Source organism: Felis catus, chromosome B2 (genome assembly GCF_018350175.1).
Source record: "Felis catus isolate Fca126 chromosome B2, F.catus_Fca126_mat1.0, whole genome shotgun sequence".
Classification (NCBI taxonomy): Eukaryota; Metazoa; Chordata; class Mammalia; order Carnivora; family Felidae; genus Felis; species Felis catus.
Window position 1 is genome coordinate 65,978,294 of NC_058372.1, and position 24,644 is coordinate 66,002,937.

Below are 24,644 nucleotides of genomic sequence, written 5' to 3' on the forward strand. Positions count from 1 at the left end.
TGATACTATTAAAAGTGTTTACTGCTGAATCACTAAATGCTGAGTATTCAATAAAGTGGGCATTGAGTGATTTTTGAGAAGATAATGAAATTCTTGTATTGCTTTATAGTTGTAATAATTTTAAAAGAACATATACCCCAGTGTTCCCATTTTGAATAGAGACAGTCAATATAGTAACGTATGCAATTAAAAAGAAGAAAACTGTTTTGATATTTTTCCTTTTTACCTTATGGGCAGTTACTAAGCCGCTATTATGGTGTCATCAGCAATTTTAGCAGAAGAGACCATTTAATTGTTTTTGAGAACTCTCTGGTGCTTTATATCATCACTCAGAACAGAAAGATTCCTTTTAATTAAGTGCCAGGAACTATTGCACGAAATTTTGCCAGCATTTCTGTTAGCCAGTAAGGTTAATTGACAACCCTTAATAGAGAATCTTAGAGAAATTCATATCATAATTAACATAATTTAAGATGCTGATAATGCATGAATTATCTACTCAATCAGTGTAAGTGGGATCTTTGATCTTAAAAAGAAAATGCTCAAGTGCAGTAGTATCTCACATAATAGATCCCTCATTAGTGTGAATTAGTATTTCTGGGTGTTGCTAATTAACAAACCTCAAAACAAACACACTAAAAATCAAATTCACCAAATCGCAAGAGTGCCGGTTAGTGGAGTTGGAAAGCATGTTTAGATTAGTACTTGGATTGACTCCCCCAGCAGTCGAGTTTCCTATAGTTGGCAGGCACTGGGTACATGATGTTTTACCTGCCTTGGAATAATCAACTATTGCTGAGAGTTTGTCCTGAAAGTTGAGATAAATAATATTTTAGGAAGTTAGAAAAAATGTAGCCCTTGTGAAGAATAAGGAGATGGTGTTCTATTTGGGAGGTGATTATAGAAAGGTACAGAACTTTAAAGAGAAAGTAGCAGGAATACCTCTCATCTTCCCAGGCTTTAGGTGTCTTAGCTGGCACTGAACTTGCCAGTGCTCTCCCTTACACTTTAGAACTCGTGGCACATATTACGTGTGCCGCTTTATAAGGAAGCACGTGAAAAGGACACAGGCAAGAAACCTCAGGACAAAAACAGTTTTTTTTTATTATCTTCCTTTTAAAATGCAGGGGGTGATTTTTTTTTAAACATCTCAAACAGAATTGATAGAGAGGTTAAAAAAAGAAATATTGAACAATGAGGGATGTGCACCAAGCAGGAAAGACTGTGTCTACTGTCCTTTTCAATCTATGGTAGGGTGCCATGAAATCAAGCTAATTTCATTAGCATTTTTGTAATGAAATGAAACAAGGTGAGATGGGAAGGTACGGGGTAGGAGGGATAGGGTCGGATAGAATAGGAATTAGTATGTGTCACAAGGAGCAAGAGTCAGTATTGTTTCACAAGTCTTTCAGGTTTCTTTCAAAGAATTTCTGTGTTGCCATAGTAATATGCATGCCTAGTTTTAACAGTCAAGCAATAAAGATTAACACAAATGAATCACAGACTTAATTAATGTAAAACATAAAGCTATAAAACTTTTGTTAAAAAAAGAGAAAATCTTTAAGTTCTAGTTAGTTAACATACAGTATAATAATAGTTCCGGGTGTAGAATTTAGTGATTCAACACTTACATATAACACCCAGTGCTCATCACAAGTGCCCTTCTTAATATCCATCAACCATCTAACCATTCCCTGCCCACCTCCCTTCCAGCAACCCTCAGTTTGTTCTCTATAGTTAAGAGTCTCTTATGATTTGCCTTCCTCTCTTTTTTTTTTAATTTTTTTAATGTTTATTATTTTTGAGAGAGGGACAGAGTGCAAGCGGGGGAGGGGTAGAGAGAGAGGGAGACACAGAATCTGAAGCAGGCTCCAGGCTCTGAGCTGTCAGCACAAAGGCCAGTGTGGGTCTCAAACTCACGAACTGTGAGATCATGACCTGAGCCGAAGTCAAACACTTAACTTACTGAGCCACCCAGGTGCCCCTTCCTCTCTGTTTTTAATCTTAGTTTATTTTTCCTTCCCTCCCCCTATGTTCATCTGTTTTGTTTCTTAAATCCCACATGTGAGTGAAATTATATAGTATTTGTCTTTCTCTAACTGACTTATTTCACTTAGCGTAATATACTCTAGTTCCATCTACACCATTGCAAATGGCAATATTTCATTCTTTTTGATGGCTGAGTAATAGTCCAGTGTGTGTGTGTGTGTGTGTGTGTGTGTGTGTGTGTGTACATATACACCACATCTTTATCCATTCATTTTAGGATTTAGAACTAAGCAGAGGTGCCTGGGTGGCTCAGTTGATTAAGCATCTGACTTCAGCTCAGGTCATGACTTATGGTCTGTGAGTTTGAGCCCTGCATGGGGTTCTACGCTGACAGTCTGCTTCAGATTCTGTATCTCCCTCTCTCTCTGCCCTCCCCCCACTTGCACTCTGTCTCTCTCTCAAAAATAAATAAACATTTTAAATTTTTAATAAAAATATGGGGCACCTGGATGGCTCAGTCGTTTAAGCGTCCAACTTCGGCTCACTCATGTTCTCATAGTCCATGAATTCGGGCCCTGCATCGGGCTCTGTGCTGACCGCTTGGAACCTGGAGCCCACTTCAGATTCTGTGTCTCCCTCTCTCTCTGACCCTCCCCCGTTCATGCTCTGTCTCTCTCTGTCTCAAAAATAAATAAACGTTAAAAAAAATTAAAAAAAATTTTTTAATAAAACAAAATAAAATTTCAATAAACATAAAGATTTAAAAAAAGAACTAAGCAAACAGTTCTTATATTTGACACCACAAGCATTTTTCATGAAAGGAAAATTGATAAAGTGGACTTCATCCGAATTAAAAACTTTTGCTCTGAGAACTACCTCATTAAGAGGATGAAAGACAAGCTGCAGAATGAGAGGAAATACTTGCAAAACACACATCTACAAAAGATAAGTATCTAGAATATATAAAGAACTCCCAAAATTCAATAAAGAAAATAATTATATTAGAAAATGAATTAGAAAGTTGGTGAAAGACATGAACAGACATTTCACCGAAGAGGGTATATACAGATGGCAAATAAACTCATGAGAAGATATTTAATATAATTAGCCATTAGAGAAATGCCCACCAGAACTGTAGGAGACATCACTACACACCTATCAGAATGACTAAAAAAAAAAAAAACAGTAACAACACAAATTGTTGAGGAAGATTCAAGATGCTGGACCAATCATACATTGCTGAGGGGAAAGTAGAACATACAGTCACTCTGGAAAATAATTTGGTTGTCTCCAATGAAACTAAACATGCAGCTACCCTATGACCAAGCAAATGCATTCCTAGACATTATCCCAAAGAAAAATTTTTTTTAAATTTTTAAGTTTATTTATTTATTTTGAAAGAGAGAGAGAGAGTTGGGGAGGGACACAGAGAGGGAGAAAGAGAGAATCCCAAGCAGGCTCCGAGATGTCAGCACAGAGCCCAATATGGGGCTGAGTCCCACAAACCGTGAGATCATGACCTGAGCTAAAACCAAGCATTGGATGCTTAACCAGTTGAGCCACCCAGGCGCCCAAAGAATGAAAATTTATGTTCATATAAAACCTGCACATGAATGTTCATAGCAGCTTTGTTCATAATAACCCAAAACTGAAAAGAACCCAGATATCCTTCCACAAACTGTAGAATACTATTCAGAAATGAAGGTGAATGAACTATTGATATGCACAAGAACTTGGATGACGAAGAAATTGTACTGAGTGAAACAAACAAACAAAAAACCCAAAAGGTCACATACTATATGATTTATATAACATTCTTGAAATGACAAATTTAATGGAGATCGGATTAGTGGTTGCCAGGGGTCAGGGCTATGGAATAGGAAGGCGGAGGGTATGGTGTAAAAGGACAATGTGAGGAGATGAAAATGTTCTGTATCTTGACTATATCAATGTTAATATCCCAGCTGTGATATGGTACTATAGCTTTGCAAGATATTACCATTGGGGAAATCTGAATAAAGGGTAGACAGGATCTCTATTATTTCCTACAACTGCACGTGAACCTACGATTACAAATTTAAATTTATGATTACCATTTATAAAATTGAAAGTTTAAATTGATAACTCCAGTCAAATAATATAAACCCTTTATTAAAGAATATGGTGGTTCCCTGCTCTACTCTTCTGCTCTACCCCCAGGCCTCCATTCCAGAAGCAACTCTTTCTTTTCTTTTTTCTTTTTTAATGTTTATTTATTTTTGAGACAGAGAAAGACAGAGCATGAACGGGAAGGTCAAAGAGAGGAAGAGAGGTCAAAGAGAGGAAGACACAGAATATGGAGCAGGCTTCAGGGCTCTGAGCTGTCAGCATAGAGCCTGACGTTGGGCCCAAACTCACGGACTGTGAGATCATGACCCGAGCCGAAGTCAGATGCTTAACCGACTGAGCCACCCAGGCACCCCTAGAAGCAAATCTTTCTATTTTTTGGCTGTTTCTTCTGAGATTTATAAATTTCCATATTTTTGATAGCAGTTGTGTATAACTACCTTCTGATTAATCAGTTTTGAACATTATCTATTTACTTCCAATTTTAGTAAATGAAGATTTAGCCTTTTTTTTTTTTTTTTTTTTTTTTTTTTTTTGCTTTTTTTGCTATTTCTCTTCTGCAGACCCTCCCATCCTTCCAACCTAGGCTTTGCAAATTTTTTTGGTTTTATTTTTTGTTTTCACTTTTATTTTTTTTTATTGTTTTGGTTTTGTAATTTTTTGATAAGTCAAAATTCAGGGTCTACATTATGCATATGTGTTACATTGCACTACAGTTGTTTCTTACTTTTTGCTGTCCCTGTAATAAATAAATGTCCTGTTTATTATTATTGCTTTGATAATTCTTCCCACATCTTCTAGTAATCTGTCAGTAAGATTTTCCACAGGATCAGTTTCATCAGGTAACTGATCAATTCCATTGTGACTTTTCTTGGAGAATTCATCCTGGAATCTTCCATCCTCCTTAGAGCTAAGCTGACTGTTCTCTAAGCCTGCTCCACAGCCATTATCTTTTGAATTTCTTTTGACTTTTTCCTGGATTGAATTCCCAGTTTATAGGGACTCATATTCATGTCTTTCTTGATTTCAGATAGTAAAACTCCAATACCTTTTCAGGTACAAAGATGGGACGTTGACAGAAGGCATGACACTGACAGCAGGCAGTGTGCCTGTCCCTTGTCCTGCCTAAACCAATTACCATCTTCACCTGGCACACTGTGATCACACAGAAGTTTTCCTTCACCATCATTCTGTGATTCCTGTTGTGTCTCCTGTGCTTGGGTCCTCCTCTCTCTTGGTTTACTTTCCTATTTTGATGAGGTACATCAAACAGTACATTTTTTGCAAGGAAAGCAAAAAAAAAAAAAAGTGACTTCCCATGTCTGAAATGGGTTTTTTTTTTTTTTAATCCACATGCTACTTGATAGTTTGCTTGGTATCGAATTTTAGGCTGGAAATAATTTCCCTTCAGAATTTTGAAAACATTGCACCCCTGTGTGCTTCTTTTCAGTATTGTTAGGTCCAAAGCCATTCTGATTGTTGTATGTGACCAGCAGTGAGTTGTTTTTGTCTTCGGTAGCTTGTAGAATCCACTTTTTGTCCCCCGTGTTGTCTGTCCCCGGTGTTCTGAATTTTCATTATGATGTTTTTTGGTATGGATACATTTTTATCCACTGTATAGTAGGAGTAACTCCACTCAAGGAGTTATTTCAAACTGATAATTCATAATCTTCTGTTTGTTTCTTTGTTTTTAATGATCTCTCTTCATTTTCTCTGTTGTCTCTTACAGAAATCCATAAGCTGTGCCTGTGGACTGGCCTTCTGATTTTTTTCTTTCCTCTCACTTTTCCACCTCTTTATGATTTTGCTGTACTTTCTAGGAGTTTTGGCCAATTCTAGGGTTTATGCTCCAACCTCTTACTGAGATTTTTATTTCTGCTATCATTGCTAAGTTTCTCTGTTGATGTTGGTGTTTACTGTGTCCCTTTATTTTAGCTTCCATGTTTGTTTCATAGATATACTCTCTTATCTCTGTAAAGACGTTAATGACAGTGTTTTGAAATTTTCTTTTTCTTAGTCTCCTTCTAGTTGATTTTGGTGTTTATCTTTGTTTGGGAAATTTTCCTCAGATATTTGGTAAACCTTGCATGTCTTTTCATAATGAAGGGTGGAAGGTGACGAAGGTGACTGGAATTTCTGAGCATATGATTGGGACTGATCACCTTTGATCTTCACCATGCGTTGACCTGGGGTTGCCATTTCTCGGGGAATTTCCAGTGTCAATACCTTTAGCTCTTTTTTCTTGGGCTGATCACATTCTGCAGAGAGTACCCATCCAAACTGCTACCTGGAGAGCAAAGGTCCAGCTGCCAGTGTTATGATGGTGACAGGGTACCAGTGGATTTTCAATGTTCCGGCTGTTTATGGTCACTTGATAGCCTTGTTTGGGGTATAATACCCCTCCTTCAACTGTGCCTGATGACCCCTTGTCCAAAGGCTTCCATTCAGTCTTCTGGAAAAGGAGAGGAGCTTACACCCAAGGTTGTGGGACAGATTGCACACAGCCTGCCTTGTCTTAGTTATCCCCAGAGATACCTAGTGCTGCCAATTCCTGAGCCTTTTGAGTTTTCTGAAGTGTAAATTTTGTTATTCCTCAGCTTTTCCCAATGTTGGCATAGGGTTTTCTCTCTGGTATCAGCTAGTCAGTTACCTAACTTGTCCATCTGCTTCCCCACTTCCAAAATTATGTCGTTGCTGCCTCCTCTTCTGTTCCTTTTATGGGCTTATGTCTTTTTAAAAATAATCTCATCACTATAGTTTTAGTGGGTTTTTGAGGGATCAAGATTAAATGTGTATGTTCAATCTACCATCTTAACCCTGAAAGGAATTTCCATCTTAAGTTTGTGTGTGTGCACGTGCGTGTGCACACATGGGCTGGATCACACTAGTATGTGTATTTCTTACTGTGGCTGGAAATCAAAAAAATTGGAAACCACTGCTAGGCCACGCCAATAACAAAGTAGTCAAGTCTAGTCAAAGGTTAACTGTATTTTCTTTTTTTATGAAAATCTTCCATGGAGCTGAAGGAGTTTTAAAAGCATATAGGCCATATTGCCAGAATGTGATATTCACAGGATACTATAGATATAACTGTCTTTAGGGGGGAAGAAAAGTAAGCTGCACTTCCTCTGGTAGTGGATTTGAATGTACCTCGTCACTTCTGTTGTGGGTACTAGGACTATTCTGGGTCCCAAATTTTCTGTTCCCTGTCAAGAATGTCATAGCACCAAAAATAATAATAATAATAATAATAATAATAAAGTACAATACACAGCAAGCACAGCTAAATTATGTAATCTTCGTTTGTGCTAGCAAGATTTGCTATATAAATTTCATCTACTTTGGTTAAAAAAAATACACAGGAAAATTCAATTACTTGGTCAAAATATTAAAGTTATATCTTTAACTAGAACATCACCTTAAAAATTCAAGAGGATATATTACTTTGAAATCAGTCTATGTCACAGATAAGTGTACTTGGATTTTTTTTCAGTAAAAATAAATTTTTGGTTTTTCAGAATTTTTTTCAAATATGATATAGCATTTTAATTCTCCAATCTAGAAAAAAATTAATGGGAATATGTTCACAGATGCAAGAAAAGTTTTTTTATAAAATTATTTTTTATTTCTATGGGAATTCAGTAAGATGATTTCCAAATTCTTAATGAGAACTCATTTTTAAGTTACTTACTCCAAATCTCCTAAAATTCAGAACTGAGTGAACAATGGCCACATGACTGAAATTTCACGATTTGTCCCTACAATATTAGCAATATAAGATACTGGAATAAATGTCACATTTAGAAAAGCACAAAGGTGTGAATATCCAAAAGTGACTATATGAAGTTATGCTGTATCTCACTCTAATATAATTACATTTTCATTAATGTTGCATTGTTCCTGAAGGGAATAATAAATCTGGATTGCCTTTATTATTATATCAACATGGATGATATAGATAGCTAGAGAGAAATCCCTCTTGCTTATTGTACTGATATTAATTTTTTTTCTATTATTTACTAATCATAAACTTACAGACCCAAAATTTAAAGTGGACCTACAAGTTGCATTTCACCTAAAAATAAAAGTATAGTGTGTGACATTCACTCAACAGATATTCCCCAGGTTCTACTATAGAAGTTATTCATTCATTTACTTGAAACTTATTTTGCTTCTTAAATATTTTCATGGACCACTGGAGGAAAATCCTATTTTCTTTTCTTTTTTTTAATTAAAGTATACTTGACACACAATGTTACATTAGTTTCAGACGTACAACTTAGTGATTTCTGTTGGTATTTTGATAGAGATTGCATTAAATCTGTAGATTGCTTTGGGTAGTATTGACATTTTAACAATATTTGTTCTTCCTATCCAGGAGCATGGAATCCTTTTCCATTTCTTTGCGTCCTCTTCAATTTCTTTCATCGGTTTTACAGTCTTCAGATTACAGGTCTTTCACCTCCTTGGTTAAGTTTATTCCTAGGTATTTTATTATTTTTGGTGCAAGTTTCTTTTCTTGTCTGAATGCTGTGGCTAGGACTTCCAGTACATAAATAAATTTTAAAAAATGGTATGAGTGGATACCCTTGTCTTATTGCTGATCTTAAAGAAAAACTGTTTCTCACCATTGAGTATAACGTTAGTATATGAGTGTTTCATATATGGCCTAGAAAACCCTATTTTAAAATCCTGTATGGGGCGCCTGGGTGGCGCAGTCGGTTAAGCGTCCGACTTCAGCCAGGTCACGATCTCGCCGTCCGTGAGTTCGAGCCCCGCGTCGGGCTCTGGGCTGATGGCTCAGAGCCTGGAGCCTGTTTCCGATTCTGTGTCTCCCTCTCTCTCTGCCCCTCCCCCGTTCATGCTCTGTCTCTCTCTGTCCCAAAAATAAATAAACGTTGAAAAAAAAAATTTGAAAAAAAATCCTGTAAAAATTAAGCATTATGAGGAAAAATTAGATTTTTTTTACAGTAGGATCTCAGAGTATACCTAGTCATGAAAAATCACACACACACACACACACACACACACACACACACACACACACACTACAGTAAAAGAGAAAACAGCAAGGTGGCCAAAATCCAGAAGTTAGTTAGTAAATTATACTTTGTAACCAGTAAGATAGATCCTAGAGTAGAAGGGACTTCCCTTACCCTGATGGTTCTCTTATTAAATATTAGCACACTGCTCCTCCAGGTGAGTGAGATACATCAGAGAACAAGATACTGGCCTTTGTAGATTTTACATTCTAGTAGGGAAAAGAAATAATAAACACCAACAAGTAAATCATATATTAACGTGAGTGCTGTAGAAAAAGCAAAAAGGAGTGAAAGGTAAGGAGACACACAGATTGGTGGAGTAGGGAGGTATGTACTTACAGAGGGTGGTCCAGGTAGTTCTCCTAAAGAACTGATACTGAGCAGAGACCCAAAGCAGCTAAAGAGGCTCCAGGTTTTCTGGAGACAATTCCTCAAAGATAGACCTAAGAAGAGGTGCAGGCTCCTTTAAGCAGCGACTAGGAGGCCTGTGAGAGAGAAGAGAAGCCTGGAGGGAAAAGAGCCAGGGGGAAAATGATGGGAAATGATATCAGAAAGGAAATGGAGGAGAGACAGACATGCAGGGCCTTGTAGCCCTAGAAAAGACAGGCTCTGGAAAAAATGGGGAGCCATTGGAGACTTGCACACAGACAGACATGATCTCAATTTTATTGCTCTGCCCTTAATAACCCTGTATCTTAGGCAGTTACTTAACCTTGTTCAGCGACAGTTTCTTCATCTGTAAAATGAGCGTAGCATTTCCAAACTGGCAGTCTTATATTTTAAATTACAGTTTGTACTGTAAACCACCTCACATAGAAGGGCTAAATTAATTACAGCTATCATCACTAAAATGAAGGGCCCTCCAGGCCACAGAGTGCTCAAGGCAAAGGCTCTGAATTCATCCATCTCTGAACACAAAGTTGAGAGACTAGGGCCATCCTGACTGCTCAGCTGACAACTTCTTCAGTGAAGACACTTGTCTCTCAACTTGGGGAGGTGATCCACCCAGTAAACAAGAACACAGTGAAACGTCATCTGCCCAACCACCAAATTTTAAAATCCTAAATCCAGACATTATTGAACAGGGACTACTGTCACGGAGCCTAGGGGAAATGCTTCATCACTCATGAGCCAAACATTCATTGAGTGTGTTCTCTCAACCATGCAGTGTTTTAAGGGCAGAAGGCACATGAATGAGAAGATACATGGTAGATAGACACAAAAATTAAAAGACATGGCCCCTGCCCTCACAGAGTTCATGTCTAGCAAGGAAAGGGGCTTGCAAACAATCAAGCATAATACTTTGTAACAACTGTCAGAGAGCTATGTGCTCACAGTGGAGGAAGACGGCTGAGTCAGTGTCGGGCATCAGGCTGCCTTTCACGGAGGTGGTAAACTCTCGAAGGGCTTATAATTGCAGAGCTGGATCCGAGGCTCTAAACTTTGTCATGCTTCCCTCTATAGCTCACCCTCTCTGTTTTGGATAACTCAAAATATCAGTCATTGCTAAGCATCAAGATAAAATTCTAGTTTTCAAAAAGGTGCAAAACTTTTATGCGTGCTAAAATGTAAATTTTTTTTCTGAATATTCTGATGTTGTCCCCACGGGGAGGAGGGTGCCTTGTTTTTGCGGTGCCCTGCACATAATATAATCTATTGATTGAAAATTTAGCACCCAGAGATTGCCAGCCAAAAAAAAAAAAAAAACAGGGAGGAGAATGGATAGGGGTGTGTCGACGCTACCCTTGGGGAGAGTATCCAAAGTTAACTGACGCCTAAACAGCACCTGGAGAAACCTTTGGTAGTCTGGTGCAGCTGGAGGTTGGGATGGAAAGGCTATATATAATGAGGTGAGGTTGAATGAAGCTGAGCTATACGAATAAAGTTCCCTCACACGGCACCCAGAGATGTCCAACTTGCAATCTGTGTTGAAAAATTGACTTTGACATTAAATAGCAGATAATGCAGAGGAAAAGGGAGTGGAAGGGAACAGGCCAAAATGTAATAGGATCTGCCTCAGAGTGTTAAAACTATAAACAAATTATTCTCATTCTTTATTATTCAATTTAAACTTAAAAGTTTTAGAGGCGCCTGGGTGGCTCAGTCAGTTAAGCGTCCAACTGCAGCTCAGGTCATGATCGAGTTCAAGCCCCAGGTCGGGCTCTGTGCCGACAGCTCAGAGCCTGGAGCCTGCTTTGGATTGTGTCTCCCTCTCTCTCTGGGCCTTCCCCACTTGCACACTCTCTCTCTCAAAAATAAATACACATTAAAATTTTTTTTAAATAATAAAATAAAATTCAAAGTTTCTACAGTGAGCATGTATTATTATTATAATGGGAGAAGAACAAGTTTTAAAAAGTATTGGAAAAGGAGCACCTGGGTGGCTCAGTCGGTTAAGCGGCTGACTTCGGCTCAGGTCATGATCTCATGGTTTGTGGGTTCAACTCCCACATCAGGCTCTGTGCTGACAGCTCAGAGCCTGGCGCCTGCTTCGGATTCTGTGTCTCCCTCTCTCTCTGCCCCTCCCCCATTCACACTCTGTCTCTCTCTCTCTCTCTCTCTCTCTCTCAAAAATAAACAAACATTTAAAAAAAGTATTAAAAAAAGTATTTGAAAAGAAAAACATCTAGAACAAAATATCTATTAACTGGAGTATTTTTCTAGGTTCCTTATTAGTACCTTGAGAACCCAGTACATCTTGTTGATGACATAGCAGCATCTAACTCAACAAGAAAAAAGCCCTGGCCAAGGACATAGTGAAATGAAATCGCACTACTACAGCAGGGCCCAAGCAGCTATTCTAAACTCTAACTGGATTAAAGGAATTGCCTTTGGACTAGCACATGACGAAAATGGAATCTCTAATTTTAGGATGATATTTAAGGTGTTGGAAAATGATCGTGGGGAAAGGTAATTGAAACACAACAGCCACAGAAGGAAGGAATGCTTGGAAAATAAATTATAAATCATAACAGAATGTAATAAATTAGTTATCACCGCCATTAACAGTGGCCACTTTAATGTATGCTCCCCATAGCATAATGGAATAGAATTTATAATAGGCTTCATTTAAATTCCCAAAATAAAAATGTATTGTGAATTTCCATCCTCCTCAATTTTATTGTAATAATTACATTATAATAATTGTTTCCTTTAAGTTCTGGAACTTGGGAAGATTTTTTTTCTTCACTCTCATTGTTTTTTTATTTTTCAAATACTCCATTATAATATTTTTGTGATAGAAAAATATCTTTAAATTCCTTATGGAATTTTATTTTATTTTTTTAATGTTTATTTACTTTTTGAGAGAGAGAGGAAGAGACAGAGAGAGAGCACAAGCGGGGGTGGGGCAGAGAGACAGAGGGAGACACAGAATCTGAAGCAAGCTCCAGGCTCTGAGTTATCAGCACAGAGCCTGACATGGGGTTGGAACTCAGAAACCATGAGATCATGACCTGAGCCAAAGTCAGATGCTTAACTGACTGAGCCACCCAGGCACCCTTCCTTACAGAATTTTAAAAGTAATACAAATCATTTATAATTTCATGCTCAGTACAGCCAATTTTATTTTTATATATTCTGTTTCCATTGGTTTTCTTTTTATGTATCACTGTACATAGTTATAATCAACATGAATATTTAGTTTCATATTTTAATTTTACTGAGCATTTAAAAATACATACTTTAATATTATACTGTACTACTCATAATTATCTTTTTTGTAGCTGTGTAGTACAGCATCATGGTCAAATACTGTAATTTATCATAACTGACAGTTTCCTACTTTGGGACATTGAAATTTCTATAACTATTTCTCTACAATGGACAATAATGCTGTAAACATTATTGTATTAAGCTGTCTTTATTTTCTTTTCTGAAATTATTTCCAAAGAAGATGTCTCTGGTGTAAAATTATAAGATTGCTGATTATAAAATTTTGTTCCAATTTACATGGTCACTAGCAATGTCAGAGTCACCAGATTCACCTCAGTATAATTAGTATTAGTCATTATTTTTTTTGCTAATTAAGTTGGTGTAAGCCCATACATTCACATAGCTTTAATTTATATTTATTTTATTTCTAGTGAGGTTGAATAGTTTTCTGTCATTTTTTGATACTAGTGGTCTCTCCTGACAGGCTTATTTATACATTTACATTTTGAATTTTGATCCCTTCAAATAAGCTCTTTATGCATTACAAATATTAAGCCTTTTTATATCTTTCCATTGTTTTCCTAATCAAGCATTTTTCTTTGCATTGTAATTTAGTTATTTCAGGTAGTAACATTTTCTGTATTCATGATCAAAGCTGTCAGCTGTGTCCTTTATAATTTCTTCTACTGACCCAAACATCAGGACATTATCATTCCTCTACAGACAAAACAAATATTTTCTGCTACATTTTGACAATTTGATTTTATTTTGAATGATGAACATGTAAGCCTCTTGTGTGTAAAAACAGTGGTGATTCCTTTCTAAGAGAACAATGCCAAGGCAAGGCCTGTAAAGAGTGGGGTTTCAGATGACTGAGTGATAGAAGCAAGAACTGAGATTCTGAAAACTGAGGCCTTTAGCTGTGTAAAAAAACTGAAACCTAGCTCCTATATCACCAATTTGTCAAGGGATGGTTTTAAAATCGTTTTCTGGCAATCATTTCCTCTTTCTGTTGAAGCACCTGTATTGTCTCAAATTGTTCCCATGAAAAATATACTGGTGGTATTGGGGAAAACATGGAGAATTAGCCCAAATCCAATGGCAGACTAGTCAAACACACTCCTAAGCTCTGGCTGAGAGGAAACCATGGAATGTCATTTTTTGGCCTGGATGCCAGCCCTCAGTTTCTTCATGTTATTAGTCCTGAGGATGTTCTGGGTATTAAGGTTTTTTTGTTTGTTTTTTAATACTCCCCAGCTGATTCTTACATACAGGCAAGGTAGAAAACCATTGTAACATTTCATTAAGAAATGTAGAAATAAATCTAATCTGTAAGCAGAGGTGACCAAGAGAAAGAACTAGAAACTACTTCTCCTTTTTTCACAACTACCTACATCTTGATGGCAGAATTTCATAGTGGGAACAGAAAAACAGTCTTGGGATATAGCGGAAGTTTTCAGAATACCCTTTACGTCCTCTCTCTTCATCATCTAAGGTTTACATGATCTTTTCCAAACACTGTGAAATAGATTTTCCAAAATGTAGGGAACAAAGTATTTGAAAGCAAATTTTGAATACTGCTAATTAATAGGAAACAGGAGAGGGTTGGGAGAGATAAAGGGTTGTATTTTAAACTTCTTTTATCTCTAGGCACAGATCTTCCACTGGGTCAGGTTCCCCACACCTGGGAGGATTGCCCACAGGGAGTGGGACTTCCAAGGAGCATCTCACTCTATTGGCATCTTGCTTTCTGTGATTAGGTGTTGTGCAGACTGATGCTCACATGAGCTTATGTACCCATAACCCACATCTCCCAGAATGCAAGGGAAGAGAGCCAGATATGATTGGAGAGCAGACAGCCAGGCTTGGCTGAAAATGTAGCCCCATCTAGGTGCCTTAAAATTCACTAAACGTCTTAAGCCTCTAGGAATCATGTGAAAGACATTTAATGTGCTATTAACCTCACGGGAAAGAAAATGGACATCTCAAGATAGTTATGAAGGAGAAAGACTGCATTTTCCCCATTTTTGTGGCTTTGAAATAAGGAGAAAAAATTCCTAACTCAGCCCTTGCTTCAGTACATGCCAGCAAAGATATATTTCCTATTCATTTGCTCTGACCTAACCTACAAAAAATATCTCTTTAAAGACTGAGAATTTAATTTATGCCTTGAACAATCAAGTTATTAGTGGTATAACATTCCACAGTAAGGTGCATTTGGATATGATGCAGTTGGTGACTGACTCCCATCTTCTGCCCCGCCTGTATGGCTAAAACTAAAGTATGGCTAAACTAAAGCTAACTGTAAACAGTATGGCTAAACTAAAGCTCTTATTGGGGTACAGGACAGGGGCGAGGTGAAGCAGAGTTAAGCTGGATGGAAACTGTCTCGTAATCATTTGGGATGTTTCCAGTTTCATTCACAATCAGTGAGAACATTATAGTTTCATTATCTTTACCTTTTGTGCCTATTGTAACAGTACACACCTGCTGATAAAGTTTTCCACTAACCTCATAATTAAAGGACCTAGTATTTTATGCTATTTAATTGTTTTGGACATACATCATTGTGTTATGGCTGGTTACATGGAATTTTCAAGCAGATAAGCCATTGGCACAGGCATCGCAGGATCTGCCTTCCTTGTAGCCTCTCCAGTGTTCCCCAGCTTTCTGATATGAAGTGGGACCATGTTAGAAGTACCTCTCATTAGAGTTCAGATGAGGAAAGCAGTCACATATTCCTTTTTTGAAGGACAGCGTAAAATACTTTTGTGGATTCTGTCCTGAGGATCCTGATTAAGTGCATTACTTGATATTTCTTGAAGGGAGCTAACATCTGGACATCTCAAAGTGTTCCATAATAGCACCCAATGACCATCCAGCCTCCATGGGACCTATTTCTAGGTCTCCTTCGGCACTTGGCCGTGGAAATCACACTCCTCTGAATACAGTTCTCTCTCGGTGTTATGGGATCACTTCAGCTGAGACCATGAGAGCCAGGTGCACACAGTCATGTGGATGAAAATGTAATGCAAGAGAAGGGAGTCCAGATGACAAGAAACAAGAAAGACAAATCTTGAAGGAGTCAGAAATGAGTCTCAGGGTTAGGAAATATTTAATTAATAGTGCAGCTCCAAAACCCAACTGCCCACATTTAAATTCTGGTTCTGTCACTTACTCTTCATTTGTCCATGGGAAAGCTTCTCAGCTTTCTGTGCCTTGCTTTCATAGTCTGCAAAATAGGGCATTATTTAATATAATATGACATATATTATATTAAATATATGCTTATATTTCATTTTAATATCATGTTAAATATAACAGTAAAACATTATTACCCATACCTCTTGTGGGATTTGAAGCAATTAATTAAATTTCTTGGCACATAATTAGATTTCCCTAAAAAGCGCTTATTGCAGTTATTATCATTATTATTGTCCTTGAGTGAAGATTTAGAAACCATGAAGAAAAGTTTTCCCCACTGTGTTAGTTTCCTAGGGATGCCATAACAAATTACCACACACTGGGTGGCTTGAAACAACAGAAATTTCTTCTCTCACGGTTCAAGAAATCAGGGCAGCACCAGGGTTGGTTCCTTCTGGAGACTCTGAGGGAGAAACCATCCCATGCCTCTCTGTTTTGTGGTTGCCCAGAATTCTTGGTGTTCTTGACTTCTAAATGCACTATTCCAGTCTCCACTTCCATCTTTTCTTTGTTCCTGTGTCTTCTCCTTTTCTACCTTATAAGGACATTTTCATTGGATTTAGGGCCCACCCTAACCCAGTATGACCTCATCTTCAACCTTACCTTAATTACATCTGCAAAGACCCTTATTCCAAATAAGGCCATATTCTAGTGTTCCAAGTGCATACGAACTTTAGGGCAATACTATTCAGCCCGCTCCACCAGCTAAAAACAGGTTAGGATCAAATCGGAGGAAGAAATTGCAAACAGTTCCTGCAAGAATGTCATCTAACCTTGGGCATGTTGTGCACTGAAAGGGCTGTGTTGTGTAGGTGGTCAATCAAGCGAAATGGGCCAGCTACCCTCAAGCTCATCACTGAGTTAGAACCAAGTGTCAGACTGGGTCAATACTCTCATTTAAACTGTCATGAACTGGGGCACCTGGGGGGCTCAGTCGGTTGAGCAACTGACTTTCGCTCAGGTTGCGATCTCACAGTTCCTGGGTTTAAGCCCGGCATTGGGCTTGTAGCTATCAGCTCAGAGTCCACTTTGCATCCTCTGACCGCCTCTCCTGGTCTCTCCCCCACCCATGCTGTCTCTCTCAAAAATAATTAAATATAGGGATGGGCTAAATGGGTAAGGGGCATTAAGGAATCTACTCCTGAAATCATTGTTTCACTATATGCTAACTAATTTGGATGTAAATTTTAAAGAATAAAAAATTAAATTAAAAAACTAATAATAATTTAAAAAATAAACTGTAGCAAACTCTTCTGGAGAGAAGTTGAGAACATATCCCCCAGGGATATGCTGCACCAATGAGGCTTGCAATGATCTCTCTCCCCTGCTCTCTCCTGGCATGTTGCACGCCACTCCTGAACCCATTATGGAACCCTGAACCCATGCTGACACTGGGTAATGCAATGTAAAGCGCAAAGGCTTCACAGACTCCGGAACTGGATTTTAACCACATGCTCCGCAACTTACTGTCTCCACTGACCACTTTTGTGGCCTCACGTGAGATACTTACCTTCTCTAAGCCTCAGTTTTGGCTTCTAAAAACCAAGCTTAATATCACCACCAACTGGGAGAGTTGCTATAAGTGAGAAAACTAATCGTTGCAGAAGCTTCACCTAAGTGCCTGGCATAAATGTCAATGAGTGGTTGCTATTATTTTCATTATCGTGAAGTGGTAGCTCTGTCTTACCCTCTCACTAGGCTTGAGGGCAGGAAGGCCAGAAGGACCATGAAGAAGGGTTATGAAGACCTATTTACATATCTTTCCATACCACTACTTCTGCTCTCAGCACACAATAAACTGAGTAACCACACAGTAAATAGTCTAAATGATGCACCAGCTGCAGTCCAAATATAAGCACTGCTTCAGTGAATGGACTTCTAATAGCCTTTTAGGATTTTGAACCCAACCAAGACAACTTACGGCAAATTCTCTTCTTTTCATGACTTAGCAAATGAACACTGGGCAGAGCAAAGGCAACAGAAAGCAGTGTTAATCCTTTAGTGCACCTTAACATTTAAGGAGGCTGAAACAGTATTTAGAGGCTACATAACTCATCTCTCATGAGTGTATTTTTATTACTTTATTTACTTTACTACCAAGGTAATACATGTTCATTGTAGAAATTTTAGAAAATTATAGCTAAGTAGGGTGCCTGGGTGGTTCAGTCAGTTAAGCTTCCAACTCTTGATTTTGGTTCAGGTCATGATCTCATGGTTTGTGAGTTTGAGCCCCACATTGGGCTCCATGCTGACAGTGCAAAGCCTGCTTTGGATTCTCTCTCTCTCTCTCTCTCTCTCTGCCCCTTCCCCACTTATGCTCATGCACTCTGTCTCTCTCAAAATAAATAAACATTATATAAATATATATATATATATACACATATATATATAGCCAAGCAAAAAGAATAAAATCATTCTTAATCCCAGATATATAGATTTTTTTTTAGAGGCACCTGGGTGAGTTAGTCGGTTAAGCATCCGACTTCGGCTCAAGTCATGATCTCGCAGTTTGTGAGTTTGAGTCCCCTGTCGGGCTCCATGCCTACAGCTTGGAGCCTAGAGCTTGCTTTGGATTCTGTGTCTCCCTGTGTCTCTGCCCCTCCCCTGTTCTCTCTTTCTCTCTCTCTCAAAGATAAACATTAAAAAAGATTTTTTAAGATATATAGATTTTTTTAAATAATAAATTGTGACATTATCCCAGTCCCTAGTCTTAAACATCATTTTTAACAGCTTCCTAATACTCCATTGTATAAACCTACCAATATTTATTTAACCCATCCCCCATTCCAGAAATGTTAACTTGTATTAATATCTTGTTGCTGAAAACAAAGCTTCAATGGTATGAGCTTATTCCTTATGAATTTTATAAGTCTTTATTAATTTGGTATTTATTATAACCCTTCCCCCTTTTCCAAATTTTGCAATTAACCCAAAAGTTAATTTTCTCAATTTATTAAGAACTGATTTGATTGTCCAACCTGAAAATCTCTCAGCTTTGGCTGTACTATCTTAAGCAAACTCTCTTCTGAGCTGCCGGTTTCCAGTAACCTATAAGTAGTCAGTATTCTTGGAGTAGCTGCTTACACACTTGTTCAGGGCCTGGGGCTAATGGGGTCAATGACATGGGCTTCAAGCTCTATATTTACAGGCCAGTTAGTTAAGTATCCAAAGACTGTTTCCCTAATTCCAAACAGCTGTTATTTGAATGCTGGCAGTTAGTTTCAAAAGAACTGGGCAAAAGAGCACGGGTGGATCAACACAAATCCATCACCACGACTGGAAAGACAGTGTGTCAACAGCTTCATCTTTCCCGTGGAAAACAGCTCAGAAAGGTATTCGTCTCAAATCACATAAAATTAATGAGGTTGTAGGAAAAGGAGGAGGAATAACATGGGGAAAAACAATTGGCTGGCCTTACACATATCTTGGTTTATAAGCTTAGTCTGTGAGTTCCCCCTTATTCCCATGTGAGACAAATTCAGCAAACATGTTGTAAACTGCTGGTGGTGGTATTATTTAACTGGTAATCTTCTCTTGCAGCTGACACAGCGCTTGGCACTGATGATGTATATGATGAAAAGGGCTGCCAGTGTGACGTATCAGTAGAAGACCTCACCCCACCGCTTAAAACGGTCATTCGAGCTATCAGGTTGGTGGAAAACCTTTGACAAAATGAGTCAGAGACCTACCTCTGATTATGTGAATGACTATGTTGCTAAGTGCTTTTTCCTACAGGTAAACCTCCTGAAATAATTAGTTTCTCTGTTCCTATTCATTCATTCTCTGTGCCTATTAAATTCTGAAATATATTTTCTTAATACAAAATTCTACCGTGCGCAACACAAAGTGCGTTATATAAAAGGTCGGCAGGATTTGAAATGCCAGGCCATGCCAGAGAGATTCCATGAGAATTGGCTCACCAGAAGACTTTGTGGCTTTCAGGGCATTTAGTGTATAGATCCAGTTGGATTTTTAAAATTATTTTTATGACTTGATGCTCCAATCCATGTTCTGTATCTTGTGTCAAGGAAAAAATCCCACGAGGTTGTTTCAAAACAGTTTGAGTTCTAAAAAAGAGGTAACGTAAAGTACTGGGCAGTGACTTGCTCCTATCCTGCTGAAATATAATGTCAAACACTGATCTTTTGTTTTTTAAGTTTTTATTTAAATTTCAGTTAGTCAACATACAGTGCAGTATTAGTTTCAGCTGTACATATGATGATTCAACATTTCCATACAACCTCAGGTGCTCATCACAGCCAAGTGCGCTCCTAAATCCCCATTGCCTCTTTAGCCAATCTGCCCACCCTCTCCCTACTGGCAACCATCAGTTTGTTCTCAATAGTTAAGAGTCTGTTTCTTGGTTTGCCTCTCTTTGTTTTCCCTGCTGATTTGTTTTGTCTCTTAAATTCCACAAATGAGTGAAATCATATGGTATTTGTCTTTTTCTGACTGACATCATTTTGCTTTGCATAATATTCTCCTGCTCCGTCCATGTCGTGGCAAATGGCAAGATTTCATTCTTTTTATGGCTGAGTAATAGTCCATTGCATATATATGTCACATCTTCTTTTCCTTTTTTTTTTTTTTTTTTTTTTTCAGATCTGGGTTAGGTTTAGAGTTAAGGCCATGGTGAGGCTGTTTGCCTGGTATCCTGCAGTTTTGAGACCTCCCATAAGGTTAGGGTTAGGAGTTAGGAGCAGGGTTAGGGTTCGAATTAGAGTTAGGTTTAGGGTTAGGATTAGCATTAGCATTAGTTTTTAGGAGTCATGGGTAGAGCTAGGGTTCAGGTTAGAGTTAGGTTTAAGGTTAGAGTATGTGCCTGGTAGCCTGCAGTTCAGAGACCTCTCCAGAGACTAAAACCCCATCCTTCTTCTCTGGTGAGAATACACATGGCAGCCATCCACCAGGCCGAAGGAAGGAAGGAATTTGGGCCTCTAAATACTCTTTAAATAGATATTCAGTTTAAACACTGATCTTAGTATGCTCTCTCTCCCAATGGCCAAAGCTAAAAGCGTACCCAAAGTAACTTACATTTATACTTCCAGGATCCACTCCCTCCAAAACCCAGCTTCTGGATTAAATAAACTGCTGCGTGCTCATCCTACCTAGTTTTGATCCCTTTGGGAGAATTTTAATCTGTCAGGGAACCCAGAGTGACTCTCTTGCAAAGAAATACCTCTGGTCTTTTTGGCTTTCTCTGTCTCTTACCAAAAAGCCAAAAGAAAACATAAAATATCCAACCCAATATAGCTCTTCAGATACTTAGTCTAATTTCAGAGATCAGCGTGACTGATTATTTACTGCTATTTTTAGTTGGTCATTTAGTATCATTAGACATCGCTTTACTTGATGTTTGGGAATCACTGGGAAAGCAGAAATGAGTTATAAAAGATTTTGGTAAATGTTTGTGATGGCAAAGCAAATCATGGTTGATGAAAATGTGTACCTCTAGAAGATACTTAAATCTTATCTGTAATGGCACTCCCCCACCCTGGCCAAAAAAAAAAAAAGTGAAGTAAAAGTTGGTTACTTCTCAACAGAACCCTCAAGCAACAAACCCTATAAGTAGGGGACCAACCTTCTTTTGTGCCCTGGGCCATCCCAGAGTATGCCGCTTGTCTCATCATAATTGGTCATTGTTAACACACCCTGTCTTTCTCAAAGTATCCCAGTATGGACAATTGTATGATCACACTACTCCAGGGGAACCTAGAAGACTTAGGTAATATTAAAGCCCAGAAAACCCAAGAATATGTAGTAAAATTATGCCTGAAGTCTTCAGTTAAAGGAACAGAAAGGACCTGAATAGCATTGTCCAATATAGTCACCAGTGGCCACATAAATCTAATTAAATTTGAATTAAAATTAAATAAAATTTAAAATTCAGTTCATCAGTGGCACTATCCACTTTTAAAGTGCCCAAGAGCCACAAGTGGCTACTATACTAGGCACAGAAGACATAGTCCATCATCTTTGCAGAAAGTTTTACTGGACATGGCTGGCTAAGAAGTCACCTTGAAATTCTCTGCATTCATTCATTATGCCCCTCAAAGACCCTAATGTGAAGGTGGAGTAGTTCATCCACAGATTAGTGTGACTTGCAACAAGTACCATAAAATCTTATCTAATGGGAACAGATTAGGTTTCCTAAAAGTCATACTTAACCCAATTTGTTCATTTCCCAAGACCTTCCATAGCTTTCTGCTTTTGCCTCACACCCTATAAAAAGAATTGTGAGCTGAATGAAAGAAAATGAAATAGGTTTATTCCGCGAGCTAAGCACTTTAGTGGCAGCTTAAGACTTACTTTTGTACCATCCTCTTGAAACTTGCCTGATTTTTGTGAAGTCCTTTGCAGAACTCCCTTGCTTTTCAGAATCCTTTCTTGGTTCTTATTTTTAACAGGACTTTATTATTTACGTGTATCTCCTTTTTGTGACTTTCTGAAGCTTTCTGCTTGCTACTTTTGACATTCAAGGGGGATGTTTTTCTCTCCCATATCCAGATTCTGCTTACTGGGTTTTTAAAAACTCATTTCCAAGTTCCCCTTAAAATTCACGGATTCTCTAAAAACATAATAGCTACACCCAAGAGCTAATAACTTAATTGGAAATATTTGACTTACAGTAATACTTACTTTCTTAAAATACATGATTAAAAGACCAACCCATATAATCAGCAGTTCTGAAAAGGAGTCTGTTGGTATAAATCCCTAAATCTTATGCAAAAGTGTCCTTTTCTTGATTCAGCTAAATAAATAAGCTGAATAGCAGTTGACTGGAATGTCTTTCGCCAGAACATACCCATTTCTTACAGCTCACCTAAAGTGCTGTTTTATATGTACGTTGCTGATTGCAATTGTGAACCATCTATTATTCATCTCTAAAACAGCAACTTTGTTTTGGCATTTTCCTTGTTATTTCTCGATTGTTTGATTATTTACTATGAGTAGTTGAATATACCTTTTGTCCTCCAGTTCTTACAATAATAATAGTTTTTCCTAAGAGCCAAATTAAAATTTAGATGTATAACAGAAAATATGTATTCCACTGCAAGGATGACAACATGGAAAGCAATGCTACTGCACCCACAAAGGGCAAAATAGGAGTTCTCGTTTGGGTTATTAATATTTATTGAGCATCTGCCATTTTCTAATTTGTACTTATTTTTGAGAGTAAAGATTCTCTGAGATGACTAAAGCCACTGTCTTAACTTGTCTGGATTACATTCTCCAAATGCACTTGGAGACTTTTTTTCAATGAATGACATCACTTTTTATAGTAATAAACAATGGCTGTTCTTAGACATTTCCAAAATACATCTTAAAAGTCAGAACAATACTTAGTTTTGTGTAATCCCTCCAGGATTATCACAGATTATTCTCAAAATATTACTTAGTGGGAATGCACAAAGTTGCCAGAGATGTGTTTTAAACCCATATCTGGGAGGGAAGATTACACTTACTTCTAACAAAAGTTCTGTATCCTGTTAATGATTTTTTTTATCTTGTTAATTATTTAATTCAAGTAATGTCAAGTCTCTTTTCATTCACTCATAGAAATTAGTTTCTAAATAGAAAGTTGACATTGGCAGGGAAATAAGCAGATTGGCAGGCAAACTGATAAACTCTTGAACTTTCTACACACTCACTTTTCATTATATCATGGTACATTCATCTGCTAGGGCCACCACAACAAAATACCACGGACTGGGTGGCTTAAACAACAGAAATTTATTTTCTCACAGTTCTGGAGGCTAGAAATGCAAGATCAAGGTGTCAGCAGGGTTGTTTCCTCTGAGGCCTCTCTGGCTTGCAGGCAGATAGCACCTTCTCACTGTGTCTTCACATGGTCTTTCCTCTGTGCTCCCACATACCTGAGTCCAAATCTCCTCCTCTTATACTAGCCCCAGTCAGGTTGGATTAGGCCCTACCCTCATGGTCTCATTTCAACTTAATCACTTCTGTTATTAAAGTCCTGTCTTCAAATACAGTCACAATAATACAGGTACTAGGGGCTAGGGATTTAACATAGGAAATTTGGGGGTACACAGTTCAGCCATAACACATGGCAAGATACCAGTTTTCCTATCACTGTTTAAAAAATATTTTCTGAGGCAACAATACCAAAAATTTCCGATTAAAAGTAAACCCACAAATTACCTAGGTATGTTCCCTCGCAATATCAAACATCTGGATATTGGAGAATATCTGAAGAGGTTGACTATTACCTTTCAAGCTTGTACTCGGCATTGTGTAAATACTATCTAAGTGAGAATCTTGTGTAATATTTCACACAAAAGTTAATATATGCCCCTTAATTCAAAATAATAAATATAAATAAATAATACATAATAAATATGTTTTTAAAGTTATATCCAATACAAGTCTATTTATAAAAGTGTTCTAGAATAGTAACTTTTATAATAATTTTTTAATTTGAGTTGAACACAATGCTACATTATTTTTAGGGTACAGTATAGTGATTCACCTTCTCTATATGCTTTGCTCACCCCAACTGTAGCTACCACCTGTCACCATACAACACTATACACTATTATTGACCATATTCCCTATACTGTGCCCTTTATTCATGTGACTGACTTATTCATTCCATAACTGGAAGCCTGTATCTCCTACTCCCCTTCA

The 24,644-nt window shown here is 37.8% G+C and overlaps 1 protein-coding gene across 4 annotated transcripts in view; it reads left to right on the forward strand.

Moving 5' to 3' along the window:
* Positions 1-24,644, forward strand: part of KCNQ5 (potassium voltage-gated channel subfamily Q member 5) — a 523,224-nt gene that overhangs the window by 477,305 nt on the left and 21,275 nt on the right. For all 4 annotated transcript variants that reach the window (XM_011282435.3, XM_023254134.2, XM_023254135.2 and 1 more), the window contains one exon: positions 19,536-19,644. In XM_011282435.3, coding sequence (XP_011280737.3) covers positions 19,536-19,644 — 109 coding nt within the window. The remainder of the gene's footprint in view (positions 1-19,535; positions 19,645-24,644) is intronic.